The following is a 21473-nucleotide window of genomic DNA, read 5'->3' as shown; positions in this document are numbered from 1 at the left end:
ATTTGAAGCATTGTCAGTTGTCATGGCTACATATCACACTGGTCAGACATGGATGTAAACTCTAACTGCAACTTGGCTGGTTAGTGGAGGTATACAACCCCAAGGCAGTAATTGTAGATAGGTATTGCGATTCTAAAAATATTGCAAACCAATATTACGATTTATTGCCATTTTTAACACTAGAGCATGGTTAAAGAAGTTGAGTCACACACTTCTATAGAGTGTCTATCATGAGACATATTTCAAAAAACAAAGCACTCTTTCTGACTTTTATTTCAGCAGCATCATACACTGCATAGTTGCGATAGAATTGTGACTTTGCCCTGTAAAAGGTGTTATACTAAATAAACTTCACTCACTTAGTAAAACATACATGTACAATAGAATGAATATGTGTGTGCGTCCGTCCGTGCAAGAAAGAGAGTGTATGGCTCTGCTCATTACTGTCATTCTGTTTGGATACAACTGACAAATATGTGGAAGCATGGGTTGCATATTTTATCATTTGTCATAGTGACATCATTTACAGTACAGGCCAAAAGTTTGGACACACCTTCTCATTCAATGCGTTTTCTTTATTTTCATGACTATTTACATTGTAGATTCTCACTGAAGGCATCAAAACTATGAATGAACACATGTGGAGTTATGTACTTAACAAAAAAAAGGTGAAATAACTGAAAACATGTTTTATATTCTAGTTTCTTCAAAATAGCCACCCTTTGCTCTGATTACTGCTTTGCACACTCTTGGCATTCTCTCCATGAGCTTCAAGAGGTAGTCACCTGAAATGGTTTCCACTTCACAGGTGTGCCTTATCAGGGTTAATTAGTGGAATTTCTTGCTTTATCAATGGGGTTGGGACCATCAGTTGTGTTGTGCAGAAGTCAGGTTAATACACAGCCGACAGCCCTATTGGACAACTGTTAAAATTCATATTATGGCAAGAACCAGTCAGCTAACTAAAGAAAAACGAGTGGCCATCATTACTTTAAGAAATGAAGGTCAGTCAGTCTGGAAAATTGCAAAAACTTTAAATGTGTCCCCAAGTGGAGTCGCAAAAACCATCAAGCGCTACAACGAAACTGGCACACATGAGGACTGACCCAGGAAAGGAAGACCAAGAGTCACCTCTGCTTCTGAGGATAAGTTCATCCGAGTCACCAGCCTCAGAAATGGCAAGTTAACAGCAGCTCAGATCAGAGACCAGATGAATGCCACACAGAGTTCTAGCAGCAGACCCATCTCTAGAACAACTGTTAAGAGGAGACTGCGAATCAGGCCTTCATGGTCAAATAGCTGCTAGGAAGCCACTGCTAAGGAGAGGCAACAAGCAGAAGAGATTTGTTTGGGCCAAGAAACACAAGGAATGGACATTAGACCAGTGGAAATCTGTGCTTTGGTCTGATGAGTCCAAATTTGAGATCTTTGGTTCCAACCGCCGTGTCTTTGTGAGACGCAGAAAAGGTGAACGGATGGATTCCACATGCCTGGTTCCCACTGTGAAGCATGGAGGAGGAGGTGTGATGGTGTCGGGGTGTTATGCTGGTGACACTGTTGGGGATTTATTCAAAATTGAAGGCACACTGAACCAGCATGGCTACCACAGCATCCTGCAGCGACATGCCATCCCATCCGGTTTGCGTTTAGTTGGACGATCATTTATTTTTCAACAGGACAATGACCCCAAACACACCTCCAGGCTGTGTAAGGGCTATTTGACCAAGAAGGAGAGTGATGGAGTGCTGCGGCAGATGACCTGGCCTCCACAGTCACCGGACCTGAACCCAATCGAGATGGTTTGGGGTGAGCTGGACCGCAGAGTGAAGGCAAAGGGGCCAACAAGTGCTAAACACCTCTGGGAACTCCTTCAAGACTGTTGGAAAACCATTTCAGGTGACTACCTCTTGAAGCTCATGGAGAGAATGACAAGAGTGTGCAAAGCAGTAATCAGAGCAAAGGGTGGCTATTTTGAAGAAACTAGAATATAAAACATGTTTTCAGTTATTTCACCTTTTTTTGTTAAGTACATAACTCCACATGTGTTCATTCATAGTTTTGATGCCTTCAGTGAGAATCTACAATGTAAATAGTCATGAAAATAAAGAAAACGCATTGAATGAGAAGGTGTGTCCAAACTTTTGGCCTGTACTGTATATCACATCTAATATATTCTCTATACCGTTTAAAATAGATTAGCAGTGTGTTTTCTTGCCAGATTTCACTCATGGTAAAAATAGACCAGATGTCGAAACTGTCACTGCAGATCGTGAGCCATCCTAGGCACTCAGCTGCGTCTAGTGTAAATTGATTTGATTTGCTTCGCTTAGTCCCTCACCCTGCTCTCTCTCTCTTTCACTCCGTTTATCGAACCACAAATGAGACAAGATTTAGCCTGCTCCTGCAACCCGCAGTCCATACTCTCTGCCGCTAGGAGATTCATAGGGGGAGAGTGGGCGTTAACTCTGGAGACAGACATGCAGTAGAAGTAACTCGTATTCATCAAGCTCAAACCTCAGCGCCAGGGGTCACAGTGCTCTAGGTCTAATCTGTGTAATGGCAGCAACAGAAAGTTTGCTGATTCGGTGGGGAGTTTGCGCTAAGCTGGCTGAATTCCAGTTGCTATACAAGCAGCTGAAGGTCTGTGTCTTCTACTGTCCGCCATCTTCTGCTTTCTTGCTTTGGATTTGTTTTTCTTGAAACAGACATGGTGTCACCTTAATCAGAGATTACTGCAATAAAATCAGCACCTTATTTCCATCTCCACATTTGAATTATATTGATTCAGGCATTTAGAAAATCAGTTTTAAAATTGGGGGGGAAAGAATGGCAGTAGTTAAAAAGCAGTGATACAGCCATGTTTTCCTAATGCAGAGCTTTTAAACATTCAAATTGCTTTACCTCTCTTAATTGTGACCTGCCCAAGATGCTTAATTTCTAACCCTGCTCCTTTGTCACCCTGTTTGACAGATGGTGGTGAAAACTTACATGGATATGGACCAAGACTCCGAAGAGGAGAAGCAGCAGTATCTCGGCCTGGCACTCCACCTCGCCTCAGAGTTCTTCCTCAGGAACCCCAATAAAGATGTAAGGTTACTGGTGGCCTGCTGTCTGGCTGACATCTTCAGGATCTATGCTCCAGAGGCCCCCTACACCTCCCACGACAAACTCAAGGTTAGGAACTGTCGCTGGGTAACTGCATGCAATCCTACATCAAACAGCTAAGCACTATCTTCAAGGGAATAGTTTTTCAATAGTAGTCAAACTTTTCAGTTTTGCTCCTTCCATCAGCTGAAATGAGATTTAATGCAAATTTTAATGAGCTGTAGTTAATTAACAAGGACACGAGCAACACATAAGAAAAAGTAATTGTATAATGTTATAAAATAATGTTATATAAGTGTACATGATATATCTGGGAAGAAGGGCCCTGAATGTCTGAATGAAGTCATCAGTATTCAGTTGATTCGGGCTCATCTTTTGGCAGTCCCATGAAGAAACTGATCAAAAAATGGTTTTACTGTAGAATTTCGGTCTGAACTTTGAACAGTAAAATGTGCAATAAGTGACGTTTGTAAGTTTGCAGCAGAATTACCACATCAAAGTGCCATCTAGATCAAACAAGTGTTTCAACATCACTGTGGGATTTTTAACGTTACCTTGAGGTGAACGTTGGCTGACATTGCAGACCATCATGATTAATTTTGTCTCTGCTTGCTCTGATCAAATCTGCTCTGTTGAGAGCTTGCCAGGAAACTTATTTTCTTTTTTTGAACACTCACCAACACAAGCATAAAAACAATTAACTCAAGTGTTTTCCTGTCTTGTCTCCAGGACATCTTCCTGTTCATCACTAGACAACTGAAGGGACTGGAAGACACGAAGAGCCCTCAGTTCAACAGATACTTCTACCTGCTGGAGGTAAGGCATAGGGCTGGGTTAAAAATGGATTCAAATCGATCTTCGTCTGAATGACCGGATATCGATTCACAAAATCTGAGATCAGTCTTCTCATAAATGCCTTTTCCTGCAGATGCATGAAGCTTTAACCCCATTAATCTTGCTGCTATTAAACGGGCCCAGTGCTAACTCATTAAAGGTCGTAGTATTGATAAGCTACTTTGATGTTACTGGTTCTTTTAACTGTACTTTTAAATGCTTTGGTGAAATTTATCATCACACTGCAGTATCTCTGTGTGAGGGCTCCTCACACACACACACACACACACACACACACACACACAGAGTGAACAGTAAATAGGCTGAGGTAGAGATAGTGAAATGAATGGCTGAAATGTAGATTAATCGAGTTGACGACCATGCTCATCACTGAAAATGCTATAAAACACAAGTAGATGAGCGAAATTTTAATCCGCTCTGTCCGCAGTTTCTCATCCACCGCCTGTATGTTTTACACTAGCACACGGCACTAATTTGGTTAATTGAGGATTTGTAACAAACAAGCTGAAACCAAAGCTGTCTGTATGCGTATGGTAACTGTTGAGCTTAGTTTGCCACATATCACAAGATTTAGCAATGGTACCTACAGAGAATGAACCAACCTCAGCAGCAGAGGGAGGCACACAGACGACAGCAGGAATGACTGATGTCTGTGTTCTTCATTCTGTCTAAATTTCACTCAGTGTTTTGATGTCAGGAATGATTTATTTTACTGACATTTTAGATTGATTTCCAGTGGGATATTATTGAGTGGCTTTGCTGTCATAAACATTGTTGTTCTAGAACCATGTAGTTATACTATACTGTATCTAATTTGAATCCTAATATCAATTCATATTCAAACAAAAGTAGTATTTGAACTGAAATATCTCTAATTAAATCAATATTGAATTGAAGGAGTAACGCGTCGTTATGTGTTTCTCTAGAACCTGGCGTGGGTGAAGTCGTACAACATATGCTTTGAACTGGAGGACTGCAACGAGATCTTCATCCAGCTTTTCAAAACACTCTTCTCTGTCATCAAGTAAGGCAGTTGTTATCTGCTAATGTGTCCTTTTGTGTGAATACTCTTCATTTCTTATAACACTGTTTTTTCCCCACATTCTGAAATAACACTAATATCAGACTCTTTCTACATTTCAGCAAAGTCCTACTGGTAGCCTTTAAATCTGACACATGTATAAATAAGCTCCATTTTTACTACCTTTTTAACAAGTTCTGCTTACTTAAAAACATGCAGACTGATAAAATTACAGTCACCATGATCCAGGTCCGGGGTTACAGTGAATATTCACTCTTTGCTTTATATTATTATTGTTTCAGTTTTCCTTTAATATATTTCTTCCTTCCTCCACAGTAACAGCCATAACCAGAAAGTGCAGATGCACATGATGGACCTGATGAGCTCCATCATCATGGAGGGTGACGGAGTCACGCAGGAGCTGCTGGATACCATCCTCATAAACCTCATCCCCGCACACAAGGTGGGACACACACAAACACCGTTTTATGTATTATCTTATTATACTGTCATGTATATCTGTTTGTTTACTGTGGATTAGATAGAGCTACAGACATAATTATGAAACATGTAGTCATTTTTTCAAAACTGTGGATTAAAATCCTATTATAAAACCATTTGCAGCACAAACACTGTTTATTGTTTATTATTTCTTGAGTAAGTTAGTGAGACTTGGGTGGACCATTCACAGCTTCTTTGACATTTCTTGCATTTTCGTCTTTTGTCTTTAGTAATGAAAACCTATTCTGAGCCTTATTACTCTGAACAATAATGAAGTGGGTCTTTTGGTGCAAGAACATCTTTTTCTTTTTGTTTTTTCTTTGTTTTTTTCCCTTCTGAATTTCTGTTAATCTGTCAAAAATGACAACAGTGAGCCTTGCATATTTGTCAACCACTATCAGCTGACATCATACTGGACAAGCTTAATATTTTGTGTACCAGTAAATGTTTGAATAAGATGTTCGCTGTCAGTTAAACTAACTAATCAGTGTTTATCTTCCCTCGGAACAGAATCTGAACAAGCAAGCGTACGATCTTGCCAAGACTCTGCTGAAGAAGACCGTCCAGACCATCGAGACATGCATTGCAAACGTGAGAAGCAGCCTCTCTCATTCATTTTCAGTTTGCCCGTGTTGGTTTTTCTTAACTCTTGTCCTCAGACTCATTATGTAAACGGCTGTCTGTATCTACAGTACATCTTGTTTAATAAAGTATTTTGTCTCACTCAGTGTTATTTTTTTTTTTCTTCCTCAGTTCTTCAATCAGGTTTTAGTGATGGGCAAGTCCTCAGTCAGCGACTTATCGGAGCACGTCTTTGACCTCATTCAGGAACTGTTTGCCATCGACCCTATGCTGCTTACCTCTGTCATGCCTCAGCTGGAATTCAAACTTAAGGTTAGCACACACACACACACACACACACACACACACAGTCAGCATCATCGTCATGCTGTGCTCAAAAGATTAACATTATTCAGAGTGTAGATAATGTCAGATTTATGAGTGATGTAACTTTGTATTGTATGTTTGTATGTTTCTCTGTGAGTCAGTTTTACCTCTCAGTAGTGTCAGATAATGCCCATCCTGTGTTATCCTGGTGAAACAACCTTTACCCAGGCAACCTAGGACACTTGCGCTTTTAAACAGTAAATACAGGAACATAAACAAAACATGTTTTTTTTGTTGTTGTTGTTGGTATTTTTTAAGAGCAACCTTTGTCATGTGGGTAGGGCAAATTGTTAATGTGACTCACAGACTTATGCTACAATAAATTTATCCATAGATTATGTTCACTTATCCATGGGGGCGGGGGGACATTTGATTAGAGGCAGGTACACTCTGAAAAGGTTTGTGGTCCTTCACAGGGCTCATAAAAAATTGACAAACATTCATGGTTACATTCACATCTACAGGCAATTTAGTGTCACCAGTCAACCTAACCTGCATGTTTCTGCTCCAGTGTAGGTGCGTGTGTGTACCACAGACTGTAAACAAGTATGAATATGGGTCAGTTTGTATGTTTTTTTCTGTTGAAGCTCCCCAGCTCTGTATGCAGGTTGTGCAGGTTCTGGATAGTTTGTCTCACTGTTGTTGTGTTTTTTGCATTAGCAGGAGTTAGCAGGAGTAAATCTATTATGACTTTGAAAGACAGCCTCAAAAAGGCAACTTGTATTTCTGTGTTTTGTTTTCGCAGAGCAATGATGGCGAGGAGCGTCTGGCTGTTGTACGGTTGCTAGCTAAGTTATTTGGGGCCAAAGACTCAGAGCTAGCCTCACAGAACAGACCACTGTGGCAGTGCTTCTTAGGACGGTGAGTTACATGAACAAGTAGACACACACACACACACTCACACACACACACACACACACACACACACACACACACACACACACACACACACACACACAAATTGATTCCTTATGCAGATCCAGTTCAACCAAGGGGGGTTATTAAGAGGAAAGGGGTATAATTTGTTGTAGAACAGAGAAAAGACATTTCTAAAGATATATCAAAAGGTTGTAGTGAAATTACTCCCTTGTTGTCTTTTTCAATGGTTGATGAACTCATGAAGCCGGAGTGGGAGCATTTAGGCTGGTGGTTGTAAGGATCTGGTTTGCTGATTTAAGCGACCACTTTCTTAAGTTAAATTAAGAGTTAGATGGTACACAGTGAAGTACACAGATTTTCAATTGACATTGAAAAATGAACACAGGAAGCTGATCTGTACTCCTATGAGGAGGTTGAGATGAAATTAAACTTTGAAAGGAAGCATGGCTCAGTAAGGAAAACTTTTGAATTCTGTAAATCATAGCAGTTGGTTAAAGGAGGATCAGCTGAGGTGAGTTGTCTGAATTGACACGGTATGCTGAAGAAGACCTTGTGCAAATTAAGCATATTCCTCCTGATTTGTATTTCCTAAGTCACTCATTGGCTCGCTTACCTGCTCTCTCAGAGTGTGATGTTAATGTCATTATCTATAATGTTTTTTTTTTCTCCAGGTTCAATGACATCCACGTCCCAGTCAGGCTAGAGTGTGTAAAGTTTGCCAGCCACTGCCTCATGAACCACCCAGACCTGGCCAGAGACCTGACAGGTGTGTCTGTGTTTTCTGACTCAATGTGTCTTCTTCACTTTTCCCTTTAATTCTGTCTTTTCTTTCACATTTATTCCCTGAACACAAATGTGGTTACATGTGTTTTTTTTTATCACCCTATCAGAGTATTTGAAGGTGCGTTCTCACGACCCAGAGGAAGCCATCCGTCATGATGTCATTGTCACCATCATCAACGCCGGGAAGAAAGACCTCAACTTGGTCAATGACCAGCTGTTGGGCTTCGTACGAGAAAGGACATTAGACAAGAGGGTGAGACAAATACACAGCCACTTGTGTTGCATCAGAAGTGCAGATGTTGTGATAGTCATGTAGGAAATGAATCAAATGGTGTTTAAGATAGTCACGGAAGCAGGTGGCTGTTTGATTTAGCTTTCACGTTTGAAATCTTTCTCCTATTCATTCAAATTGTTACACATTAAATTGAAAACAAAACAGTAGAAGAATTTCCCTCAATGCCAAGTTGCTTTTTTGTTTACCTCAATAAATTTAAAATTGCTTTCTTCATCTTGATATAATTCTGTTGTCCTGATCTGTTTTTCCTCCCTCTGCTTCCTCCCCCTACAGTGGCGTGTGCGTAAGGAGGCCATGATGGGCCTGGCTCAGCTTTATAAGAAATACTGTCTGCACCATGAGGCCGGTAAAGAGTCTGCCCTGAAGATCAGCTGGATCAAAGACAAACTGCTGCACATCTACTATCAGAACAGCATTGACGACAAGTGAGCATATACACTGACATATATGTGAATGTTGAAAAGAACAAAGCAGCTGTGTCAGACAGTTGAGCCCTTGTCAACATCACTTAAGGCGACGTTGCCATTAGAAACAGCATAAATGTTTGGAGAAACCGCCTACTAGTATTCAGAATGCTTGAGGTACTTTGTGTCTTCTGTATAATACATTTCTCTGAAATATGCTTTTATGAGACTTTGATTAACTGACATTAGGAAATATGCTGAATGGTACAGAAGTCTAGAGATATTAGTACAGATCTTTGTCAGTGCATATGTCATTACTGCATTCAAGTATATTTGCACATTTACTTTATTGTCCTTTTACATAATTCACGTAAACTCCCCTTTGTTCTTCAGGTTATTAGTCGAGAAGATCTTCGCTCAGTACATGGTCCCTCACAGTCTTGACACGGAGGAGAAGATGAAGTGTCTGTACTACCTGTATGCCTGCCTGGACACTAACGCTGTCAAGTCAGTAAACCTGCAATATTGCGCTTCCGTAGCAAAAACACATTTTTGGATTGTACACATGAATACACTGACCCCTAACTTTTAATGTATGTTTGCCATGAATACACTTATTGAGAAAATCCAAAACTGCTCAATGTCAAGCAAACTTAAATCTGTATCTACAAACTAGAGATGGGCGATGATTGGATTTTCTAATGAATTTGAATTTCTGGCGTAGGACCATGTTAAAAAAAATGTAATTTATTTTCAGTATAATTACGGTCCAGAACTGCCACCTGTTCCCTGAGCTCCCATAGTTGATGTGCTTAAATTCATAGTCCCTACAACAGTGGAGCAACACTGACACAGCAAACTCATCTTATACACATTTCTCTCTCTGTTGCTGTTGTGGCTGACTGGGAACCTGCAGGCAATGTTCCAGCTCAAGAATTTGATCTGCGCTCACCATAGTATGAGTGACTTGCACGCCAGTCCACTTGTTGTGCTAACCTTAGCACATGTTGCTAACAGCATATGGCTAAAACATTCCGGGTGGATATTTGGTTCCACATTATGTGCATCAGTCTACATACCCATACTGGGACAGCTGTTTGTACACACAAACTAATACAGCCATAGATTGCTGTAACGTTACTGTGTGATACTCCTGTGAAGTTGCAGAAGTGTTTTCACTTTGGCATAGGAAAATCTTTGATTAGGGTTGCTTGCTCCATTGTTGACATCTAACTGGTGCTTGTTGTTATAATGGTTGTGCTGACGTTATCAATTAAGCACAAAGTTTCTGGATTTACTCACAGGTGTGTGTATTGACCTTGGTATGAAGTGTCCGTAGCACAAATTAATATTACGTTTGTGAAGATTTAGGATGGAGCCCTCTGCTCCTTTCCTTGTCTCTTCTCTCCTCTGCTCATGCAAAAAAAAAAAACTGCAGCAGCGGGCATTTTCCAGTGTAACGGTGCTGCTAAGTGCATATAAGGGAATCACTGCCATTACACTGTGCAGTTAATATTTACATCATAATGATACGTTACAGCAAAAAACTTGCATTTTTTTTTCCAGTTTCCAGTATCGCCCAGCCCTGCCACTAAATATAAATATAAAAACAACACATTAACAGTCCAGCATATACTGTACATATCTTAAGCACAGCATATTGATCATCGCCTTTGTTTTTGCCATCTCTGACATCTTCTCTGCTCTTTTGCTGTATTGTTTGCTCTCAGGGCTCTGAATGAGATGTGGAAGTGTCAGAACATGCTCAGAGGCCTTGTCAAAGAGCTGCTTGACCTCCACAAGCTGCCAGTGGTGTGTTGATCCTCACATTTACATACAAAACTATCCATCTCCTCTGTGTTTTTGGATGGAAATATGTTTAACTTTTTTCCTCTCTCTTTCCAATGGTAGTCTGAGGCTAATAACACAGCCATGTTCGGGAAGCTGATGAGTATTGCCAGTAAGTCGGAAGCTGCACAAATATATACAGTACACCTTCAATCCACCCGCCTTGTTATTTCTTCAAAAGAGTAAAGGTTCTTTCCACGTAATGTGAGCCTAATTAAGCTCTTCTTTATGTTCACAGAAAATCTGCCAGACGCTGGAAAGGCCCAGGACTTCATGAAGAAGTTCAACCAGGTTCTCGGTGAGGACGAGAAGCTCAGAGTTCAGCTGGAGATGCTCATCAGCCCGACCTGCTCCTGCAAACAAGCTGAGATCTGTGTGGTGAGAGAAACACTCATCCATTTACAGGGTGTCTGCAGGTCCTTTAAGAAGTCTAACACCTCATTAATTCATTTTTTTAAAAATATTTGGCCTTTTAAGTAATTCAATAGTCTTAAATTTGAATTTGTAACATCTTAATTGCCACAAACATCTAATTAAATGCATCCTTCCTTTAATTAATTTATTTACTTCTGTGTGAAGGTCCACATTTTTGATGTTATAAATCCTTAAACCTACCACTGACCCTAATACTGTCTTTTACTTTTATACTTTGACTTAGCTGTTGGCAAAATGTAGATTAACTTAACTCCCTCTAATAAACATATTCCTACATAAAAGCTACCTCTGCATGGGACTATATATGTTCTAACAATGCATACTGCAATGCCTGAATTAAAAAAAAAATATGTATGTATCCAAAAATCAGTCTTAAAGTTGACCTTAAATTTATCTTGAAAAGTTCTTAAAGAGCATTAAGTTAAAGTGTGTGATACCTGTAGACATCCTGATTTAGCGTTACACACTCACACTCACTCTATCTTTAGCGAGACAACAGTGCTTTGAGTTTGTTTGGTTTTTTTTAGCCTGTATTTACACTGTAGCTTTAAATCCCTTAAGAATATATTTTTGTTCGGTGTGATGTTTTAGAGAAGGAAATTGTGGTAGTCACTGAAAATAGTTAATTTTATCAACATTTTCAAGGTGCAGTCACTTAAAAATGAAAATTTAATTTTGTAGTAGCAGGAAATGATGCCATGCTATAAAAGGAACAGCTTCTATATGTACAGCAGTGATTAACGCCTCATCAAAACTTGGTCTCAGTTTACTTTAACAGAGCAAGCCATGCAACTGCTACTCTTGTTTTTATGCTCATGGTGTTAATCAGCTATCACATTATTATTAAAGAGCTACGGAGAACACCACTCCACCATGTTTGATTTGCAGCTAACAAGTCACACTCAGGTTTGAATGTTAGGTAATGAAATAGGAAACTGTAATCAGAGCACACATTCAGGGTCAAAGAATGAAGGCACTTTAGTAAGGTTGTCCTACATTTAACAATAGAAACCTTGGCGTAAATGCACACGCAGATTTATAAGCATAAGTCCATGAGTGTTGGTGATAACCTCAAGCTGTCTGTACTGTGCACAGAGGGAGATCACTCGGAAGCTGACGTTCCCCAAGCAGCCCACTAACCCATTCCTGGAGATGGTTAAATTCCTACTGGAGCGCATCGCCCCCGTCCACATCGACTCTGAGGCCATCAGGTCAGAAACATTCCTGACATGTTCAACACACAAAGTTGGGACTTATTCTTCAAATTTCACAACATACTAAAAATATCAGCAGATGTTTAAGTCTCAAGTTCTAATATTTAGAAAAGGTTAAGAGTGCATTTTGATTCAAATTGAAAGAGATGAAACTGTATTGTTAATCCTGTTCCATCAGATTTAAGTGTCATTTTGTACAGTACACAAATACAGTGAGGCAGAGCAGCACTGCCTGTTTCAGTGATAGGGAGCTTCATGTTACCCCTGTGTCTCTGTGTCATTGTGTAATACCATCAACAGGCTTTTCTCATTCACTGAGACACCTAGTGGTGGTAAGGTGTACCTGCAGGCCTTAGACAGGGAACAGGTTTAACCCTTTCCGCTTTATGGAAAAACACCATGACAAGGGAAACACACGTACTAAGTGACTTCAAATGCTTAATTTAGGCTGTGTAACAATTTCTATTACATTTGCTCCAATTTGTCATTTAACACACATTTCAATGATATTACCAAAAGGGGTCATAATTGTACATTTGTTTTCTTTTAGTGCTCTGGTGAAGCTGCTGAACAAGTCCATCGAGGGCACAGCTGATGACGATGAGGAGGGCGTTACCCCTGATACCGCCATCCGCTCTGGCCTGGAGCTACTCAAGGTAAAGAGCATGGACCCAGCATACTGTTGTAAAATGTAATGAGTGTGTTATTAGTAGTGACGGGTTGCTTGCTCACACAAAAGACTGGTCACACTCTTAAAGGATGGATTGTGCTTTTAATGTTGGATAATAAACAACATCTACTTGGTTTCATTTCCTGTAGGTTCTGTCATTCACCCACCCCACAGCGTTCCACTCGGCAGAAACCTACGAGTCTCTGCTGCAGTGTTTGAAGATGGAGGATGAAAAAGTGGCAGAGGCAGCCATCCAGATATTCAGAAACACAGGGCAGAAGATTGAGACAGAGCTACAGCAAATCCGATCGTAAGAGAGATGTTAACTCTTACTTTTAAGTGTTAATGATAAATTCTAACAGAAAGGATTTCAGTGAAACAGTAGTCTGTTGCTTTGTGAATCTACGGGCAAATCATCCACGTGTCTGGCACTATGTGGTCCACATCTGGATGAATGAAAAGAAATGATCTGTTTTATGAGACTCCTCCCAATGTCTGTTATGTTTCCATCAGGACTCTGATTCCCATCCTGCATCAGAAAGCTAAGCGGGGAACACCTCACCAGGCCAAGCAGGCTGTCCACTGTATCCACGCCATCTTTAACAATAAGGAGGTGCAGCTCGCACAGATTTTTGAGGTAGGTGACCATTTCCTAATTCGCTGATTTTCAGGGATACATTTTGTTTTACAAGTAGACAATAATGTTTTTATTTATTTTCAACTTGCTGTTTACATAATTCTCTTCTCCACTGTTTATCTATCCTGTATGTAATGTACTCTTTAACTGACATTTCTTTGTTCAGATGCACTCACACTGCTTGTTTTCTTTCCCCCTCCACCCCAGCCTCTGTCACGTAGTCTGAATGCAGATGTCCCAGAGCAGCTCATTACTCCCCTCGTGTCCCTGGGCCACATTTCCATGCTGGCCCCAGACCAGTTTGCTTCACCGATGAAGTCCATTGTAGCTAACTTCATTGTCAAGGACTTGCTCATGAATGACAGGGTGTGTGGAAATCAACACATACTTGCACACCTTTGACACCTTTTTTTATTTTTACAAAAAAGCCAGATTATAAATGAGAAATTTCAGCAAATATACCAAGTCAAAAAAAAGAGTGAGAGTGTGACTGTGATGTGCCTTTCTGTCTTCAGTCAGTGGGAAACAAGAATGGGAAGCTGTGGACCACTGACGAGGAAGTTTCACCTGAGGTCCTAGCTAAGGTAAGAGGCAAACACTTCTGTGGTATTTATTTCACGTCATTTATAGTCTGTTAATTCAGTTTTTTTATTTTACTGCAGCAGTGTTGCCCTTTAAAAAATTTTTTCCAGCAGCAGCACTAAAGTGTGCAAGTTGTATTTTGCACTACTAAAAGATATTAGGTTGGCCGGTGACATGAGAAGGGCTTTAGATACATATTTGTACACAGTTGTAGATGTTGAGTTACGTTTAACAAAATGCTTCCAATATCCATACCCATATCTAGCAATTACAGTCACTCCTGCAAGTGGAGGCAGGGGTGACATTTGACATGGTAGTGTTTCAATCAATATTGTGACTCGAGACAGGCAGGTGAGCTGGATGTCAGGTTAGCAGTGAACCATGAATGTAACAGTGAATGTTCAGAGTGAGCTGCGGTTTGTGAGAACCGCCAGACCAGTGGAGCTATTTCACCTTCACATAGAGAAATTGTCTTGCATGTTTTGCTTCATCTGATCAGCTCTTATGATCAGCCATCAAATTATTTAGAACAAATATCTGCTGATAATGATCAATGGTCGATCAATCAGAATGCCCTTATCTTGTGTTGTTCAGATGAGGCTGGTCTTGCTCGTCCCTGCCTCTGGCTGCTTAAGGCATAGACATAAAGTTAATTGTGCTTGGGGAGATGTTTATATAGCAGTGGTGCAAAGCTGTCAATGAAAAAACTGAAAGAACTTGTAAAGACTTTTTCCTAGTTATTCATGCTCTTCCTGGTTTCCCAGGTGCAGGCCATCAAGCTGCTAGTGCGTTGGTTACTAGGAATGAAGAACAACCAATCCAAGTCAGCAAACTCCACCCTGCGCCTGCTGTCAGCCATGCTGGTCAGCGAGGGAGACCTCACAGAGCAGAAGAAGATCAGGTAACTCACAGCTCAAAGGTCTCAGTACAGCTGTTAAAATAAAATCATTTATTTTAACTTCAGATAACAGATCTACCTGTGGTTAACTGATTTATATTTTTATGTCTTTGTTTATGTCTTCTTTTTCTTTTTAATTTTCTGCCTCCTCACAGTAAGTCAGACATGTCTCGTCTGAGGCTGGCTGCAGGTGGAGCCATTATGAAGTTGGCCCAGGAGCCCTGTTACCATGACATCATCACACCTGAACAGTTTCAGCTCTGCGGTCTTGTCATCAATGTCAGTCTTGCCTTTACATAACTTTTTATTGGCTTTTTAACAGAAGACATTTTGACACGTCACAGTAGGAGAAGCACAGGTGTATATTAGAAAATGAATGATGGCTGAATTCCATTTAGTTTAGCTTAGTATTGTGTGTACCGGCTCACTGTCAGAATGAAGCCATCATTAATGTCATTTGTCAAACTCCCGTATTTTTCTTTCTATGATATGTCAGAACATCTGCTGTGAAAAAATGCCTATTGTAGTATGCATGATGTACTGCATATGTGCGCAATGAAATATCATTTCACATGTCACTAGATACAGTCACGGTGAACTACATGAATCAAAGCAAACATTCTCATTAGTCGATACACTAGTAATCTTTACTCACTTGTGTGAGCTGAATTTGAATTAAGCCTGCTCCTTTCTTTTTACAGGATGAGTGCTACCAGGTTCGTCAGATCTTTGCTCAGAAGTTGCACCTGGCACTCGTCAAACTGTTGCTTCCCCTGGAGTACCTCGCCGTCTTCGCTCTGTGTGCCAAGGACCCGGTGAAGGAGCGCCGCGCACACGCCCGACAGTGCCTCCTCAAAAACATTTCCGTCCGCAGAGAGTACATCAAGCAAAACCCACTCGCTCAGGGTCGGTGTTCATCCTGTGGATGTTGTCATGCTGAAACTTGATGTGCTCCATAATTACAAACCGCATCGTCACCATCATTTTGGGGAACACAACTTTGAAGTTTTTAATATGGGATTTATTGAACAGCAAGTTTCTGTCCAGAGTCAGTGCAGGTTTTAACAGAATTTCCAGAATATCAGCCAAAGAAAATGTGAATGCTTGTCTCTGCCTCCACTGTTATGTAAATATTAGGAGTGGGGTGAATTTATGTAACAGTTTGTGGCACTCATTTTCCAATTGGGTGCTATTAAACCATTGCAAAAGAAAAGAGTGCAGCGAGATGACGTAATTATAAGAATGCCAGTCAAATCTTAGACAGTCATTAAGGATGTGGAAAAAATGATAGAAATATGGCATTAAAGTTTATTTTATGTGTTAATTTGAGGTAGTTTACTCTCACCTCGTCACTCCACATTGATCTGATGTTTTCATCTGCTGCAGTTTTTAGTCTCTTCAGTGGAGCTGAAACTAGACTGAAAGTTTAACTCACATGTTTCCTATCCATCATTTATTAAGTCTGTTTAAATTGCACTTTGTTGCATCTTATTTGTGTCTCTACACCAACTTTTCCACCTCAGCCAAGTGGAAAACCCTTCCTGAGCAATATTTTGTTGTGCATTATTTCAAACAGATGGATAGAAACCACACTAATAGACATTGTGATGAGTTATTTTTTTCTGCCCACAGAAAAACTTGTCTCCCTCCTACCTGAGTATGTTGTTCCCTATATGATCCACCTGCTGGCCCACGATCCAGACTTCACAAAACCACATGAATATGAACAGCTCAAAGACATCAAAGAGTGAGTGTTGACATATAAAATCCCTGACTGTGATTACACGGCTGAGAATTTGTTTTTAAAAAGTCCCTATTTTTCTAAATTTGTAAGAACAATTTATATTCTTTCTGATCTAAATACTAAAAATGTACAAGTGGCACAGACTGGAGCTGTGGCATGCAGCGTATTCATTGTGCTTCTGTGCGTAGGTGCCTGTGGTTCATGCTGGAAGTGCTGATGACCAAGAATGAGAACAACAGTCATGCCTTTTTAAGGAAGATGGTGGAGAACATCAAACAGACTAAGGATGCACAATGTCCTGATGACGCAAAGGCCAATGAGGTATGCACACACACACACACATACATATATATATATATATATATATATATATATATATATATATATATATATACATACATACATACGTAAATACATGCTTACATGTCATGGCAAACAAGCAACAACAGAAAAGCATCAGAAACAGTCACACACATCTCTAAAATGTTCAAAATTAAAAATTAATCATCCAGCGAGGTGAGACTTACAAGTTTCAGTGTCCTTTTGAATGACCTTTATTGTGACCATGTGAAAGGTGTCAAAAATAGCAGTGTGTTATCCTGCTAGCATAACTTGAAACAATACAGTGAGAAGGAATAGTCTTGAGGAAATCCAGTTTGTGTCCATAATGTTTTTGAATAAATAATAACGATATATTCAATATTTAATATAATAAGATATATTTTATGTATTTTAAAATTATTATGGGGAGTTTGTTTCCAGTTGGAGGCAGTCTTTGTAAATTAAAAACAAGGCAGAAAAAACAATAAGCTTAAAACACTTTGGGAGGAGTCACCTATCCTTATCAATCAATCTTAACAGTGTGACTCATGTTGTCATGGTTACAGAAGCTGTATATCGTCTGTGATGTCGCTCTCTTCGTGATCGCCAACAAGAGCACTGCATGTCACCTGGACTTTCCCAAAGACCCCGTCCTACCTTCCAAGTTCTTCCTTGTACAGGACAAGGTAATACACATGTGCGCGCATACACTTAAACAGATATCAAACATCTGAAACATAAATGAAACCTGTACTTACAAGGTACACTGTTTTCTCTCCTCTTGGAGATAAAGCATTTCAAACTCTTCTTAAGACTGACTTATCCACTCTGTGGAAAATAGATATGGGCACACTCTTAAAAGATTAATAACAAAATCAAGAGCTTTGTGATTTTGCCGTTTATACTTACTTAAAGTTTTCTGTATTTTCCTTCAACAGGACTTCAAAAATGATAAAGAGTATCTTACGACAGAGATGAGACAAATGCTGCTCACTGGAAAGGTAAATGCAAAACACTTGATGCTTGAATGCCCTCAGTAAATGCCACATTATAAGCTGTAATGCTCGACATTGTTATGATTGTAGTTTAACTTGAAAGAACACATGATGATGGGGTAAACATTAATTTGGCATTTTTTGTTAAACTGTGAAGGTGAAAAAGATTTCCTGTATTATTGTGAGTTTAGAATCATGTGCATATAAATAATTATATTCTCAGTATATGAGTATAATGTTCAGTGTTGTCATGATACCAAAATTAGGATTTTGATTGTTGCTCTTTGCGACTGGTCAGCATGTCTGTTGGCGAGATGCTTTGCCAAGTTGGCTGTGTTAGTAACTTTGGTCTGCGTAGGTTTAAAGATTTTTTTATGGATACACTTTGTGGTGTCTGTGAACTCGCCCTGATTGTAACTATGTAAATGAAATTATGCCATATTGCTCCTCACATCTGCTTTCTCTACAAGCCACGGATGGTCGGCAGGAGCGCACATATTTGCAGCCATGCCTCTTGTTGTCACCATGAAAGCTGCAGCATGCATATGTGATAAAGAAAAAAAGTTGGCGAGTCTACTGTGCCTGCAGGGACTAGGAGTAGAAGCAAAGCGCTGCGGTCGCACATCCACGGCAATGCAACTCATAAATATGGCTCTTATTAACACACTGTTATTCTTATAGTACCAATACTAATGAAATGGGTTATTGTACTGTTTTTAATGGCAGGATATTGTGATACCTTTCTAGTATCAGTATATTATGTAACTATTAATGCTTAGGTCATCAGCCCTCATCAAATGATTTTAAAGGTCCAAGATGTACATGTAGCAAAGATGAGCAGAGATAACTGAGTGATGCATTGAACTGTAATCACTGATTATTTCTACACACAACATAATTGTAAGGAATCTAAACTATCAGATGCTTACCAGCTAAATACTAGGGGTGTAACGGTACACAAGTCACAGTTCGTGTTTTGTTTTTTTGTTTTTTTGTTTTGTTTTTTTTTTTGGTACAGTAATGAAAAAAATAGACAACTATTAAATATCTTTTACTTATTGGTAACCTTATTAAAACATACCACCACAGCAGTTAACTCTTTTTACACAATTTTTGATGCTTTTTCACATTGTTTGAATGAAAATAGAAATATAAAAGTGAAAAATAAAATCCTGCTGTTTTTTAACACATTTTTTGAATGAAAAATATAAATATACATTTCTGCTTTAACAGTTTTTTTCAATTAAAATAAAAAGTATAGTGCAGCTGGTCAGCTTTAAAGCCTGCTCAGATTCAGTTTTACTAGGAACTTACTTAGCTTTCCCACTTTGTTAAAGTGCAGTAAACAAACATGCTTATATCTAAAGTGCAGCTTAAACAATTTTACTCAACTCCAGTGGCGTTGGTTATTTCTTTAGCACGATGGTCAGGGAAACGCTTTTTCTTTTTAAACGACGACGATATCGTAGTTTGCACCAGATTGCTTTTTCTAGTCGTGCCGGTTAACGTTCAAACTCAGGTGGTGTCGCTTTAGATGCGTTAGCATGTTAGACGTGTTTCCAAGTACATACCCGACTGCTGTTCTGCAGTGTCGGCACACTGCTTTTGTCTTGTCAACTTGTTTATTTCCATCTTCGTATTTTACCCTGAAACCAAAGTGCTCCCAAACGGAGGACTTAAGGTTTTCAGGTGGGTCTTCAGGTTCGTCAGGCTCACTTGCCATGTTGTCAAATTGCAAGAATGTGCTGCACAAAGTGAAGGCGGAGATTTACGGTTGGACTCGGTCCGTCACTCAATTATGTCCGTCGGGGAACTAGATATTTTAAATGGTTTGGCTCGCAAAAACGGAATTAAAATAAAACAAAATAAAATAAAATAATATCCTGCGCCCAATAATTCGGTACATGGTCATGCCGAACCGAAAGTCGCGTACTGAACGGTTCGACACAAATACATGTACCGTTACGGCCCTACTAAATACCTTAAACTGCACTCTACAACTCCGCCCTTTCTTGATGCAGCCTAAACCAGCTCCAGTGTTGGGAGCTGTGAACAAGCCTCTGACGGTACCAGGGAGGAGGATCTTCACCAAGACCCCCACAGCCTCAGACACAGCCAGTAACACCAGCACCAACTCCACCCCACTCAGCTCCTCAACCATCAATAAGAACAGGTACAGATACACACACCGCACACACACACTCGCACATAGACGTTGACAAGAATCCGACTTGCCTCAACTTTTAAATATGTCTTGTAGTAACAGCAATGCTGCCACTGAGTCATCAGAGAGCCGAGCGCAGGAAAACAACGAGAACCCAGTCATCAAGGTTGAAGAGGTGAAGAAGGTAAGCTCAGAAGACAACCTGATGTCAGCTGGAACCACACATGCTGCAGTGTTAAGTGGGGGTTGTCTTGACTGAGCTCTCTCTCTCGCTCTCTCTCTCTCTCTCTCTCTCTCTCTCTCTCTCTCTCTCTCAGGAGGAGCCATCTCAGAATGCGACCCCAGATTCTGAGACAGAAGCACCTGTCAAACGACGCGGCCGTCCACCTAAAACAGCTGCCACCGCTCCTGCAGTGGCTGAAAAAGAGGGAGCAGCAGCACCGACAGGAGGTGGAGCTGGCAGAGGCAGGAAGAGAGCAGCTGACCCCAACTCCAACCCATCGGCAGAGTCAATCAACATCAAGATGTCAAAACAGCAGCAGCAGAATGACGAAGGGACAAAGAGACAGATTGACTTACAGAGGTGAGAGAGGAGAAGAGAAGGGGAGGAAAGGTGCAGCAGAAGTAAGATAAGAGAGTGTGTCCACATGGCTTTTTTTCTTTGGCACAAAAGCAGCGGCAAAGTGCTGGGGAGAACTTCATTCCATCATTTCATAAAAAAGTGCTACGTGGACACAGGCTCCAAGATGGAATTTACCTTAGTAGCTTTGCTTATCCTAGCTTTGGCAAATAAATGATGAAATAAGAAACTGACTACAAAATGCTTTACAGTGGTGCATTTAACTTTGTACTTCCAGTTTGTGTCTGTCTCACGGACAGCCAATGAATCCAATCCTGAGGATGTATAGAAATCTGATGTCAGATGTCAATTTTTTTTTTCTCTTTGGGTGGCCTTTTGTGAGCAGAGAGAATGAAAGAGTGAGAAAGTGGGAGCCTGGAGAAGAGACAGGGAGAGCTGCAGGGACAGTCGTGGTCCTTCTGGGCAGTGAGGGTGACACTGAGATAGAGCTGGAGTCCAGCCCAGAAGGTGTTATCTGTGGCAGGAAGGTCAGAGAGAGTAACCCCCTCACACAAAGGCAGAGCAGCTTTGCAGCCTGGTCCAACACGCATAGCC

The 21473-nt window shown here is 40.3% G+C and overlaps 1 protein-coding gene across 2 annotated transcripts in view; it reads left to right on the top strand.

Moving 5' to 3' along the window:
- pds5a (PDS5 cohesin associated factor A) overlaps positions 1–21473 on the top strand; it is a 32521-nt gene that overhangs the window by 9676 nt on the left and 1372 nt on the right. For both annotated transcript variants that reach the window (XM_049572657.1, XM_049572656.1), the window contains exons 3-32: positions 2971–3174; positions 3835–3921; positions 4887–4984; positions 5318–5444; positions 5993–6073; positions 6236–6376; positions 7176–7291; positions 7981–8075; positions 8200–8345; positions 8661–8812; positions 9185–9298; positions 10522–10603; positions 10703–10751; positions 10878–11017; positions 12170–12285; positions 12839–12944; positions 13108–13268; positions 13472–13595; positions 13803–13961; positions 14111–14179; positions 14942–15078; positions 15231–15354; positions 15777–15981; positions 16708–16822; positions 17008–17140; positions 17707–17826; positions 18079–18141; positions 20157–20308; positions 20396–20483; positions 20617–20882. In XM_049572657.1, the coding sequence (XP_049428614.1) occupies positions 2971–3174; positions 3835–3921; positions 4887–4984; positions 5318–5444; positions 5993–6073; positions 6236–6376; positions 7176–7291; positions 7981–8075; positions 8200–8345; positions 8661–8812; positions 9185–9298; positions 10522–10603; positions 10703–10751; positions 10878–11017; positions 12170–12285; positions 12839–12944; positions 13108–13268; positions 13472–13595; positions 13803–13961; positions 14111–14179; positions 14942–15078; positions 15231–15354; positions 15777–15981; positions 16708–16822; positions 17008–17140; positions 17707–17826; positions 18079–18141; positions 20157–20308; positions 20396–20483; positions 20617–20882 (3770 nt within the window). The remainder of the gene's footprint in view (positions 1–2970; positions 3175–3834; positions 3922–4886; positions 4985–5317; positions 5445–5992; positions 6074–6235; positions 6377–7175; positions 7292–7980; positions 8076–8199; positions 8346–8660; positions 8813–9184; positions 9299–10521; positions 10604–10702; positions 10752–10877; positions 11018–12169; positions 12286–12838; positions 12945–13107; positions 13269–13471; positions 13596–13802; positions 13962–14110; positions 14180–14941; positions 15079–15230; positions 15355–15776; positions 15982–16707; positions 16823–17007; positions 17141–17706; positions 17827–18078; positions 18142–20156; positions 20309–20395; positions 20484–20616; positions 20883–21473) is intronic.

The sequence above is a fragment of the Epinephelus fuscoguttatus genome, linkage group LG3, assembly GCF_011397635.1.
Source record: "Epinephelus fuscoguttatus linkage group LG3, E.fuscoguttatus.final_Chr_v1".
Classification (NCBI taxonomy): Eukaryota; Metazoa; Chordata; class Actinopteri; order Perciformes; family Serranidae; genus Epinephelus; species Epinephelus fuscoguttatus.
This window is presented reverse-complemented; position numbering and strand designations above follow the sequence as displayed.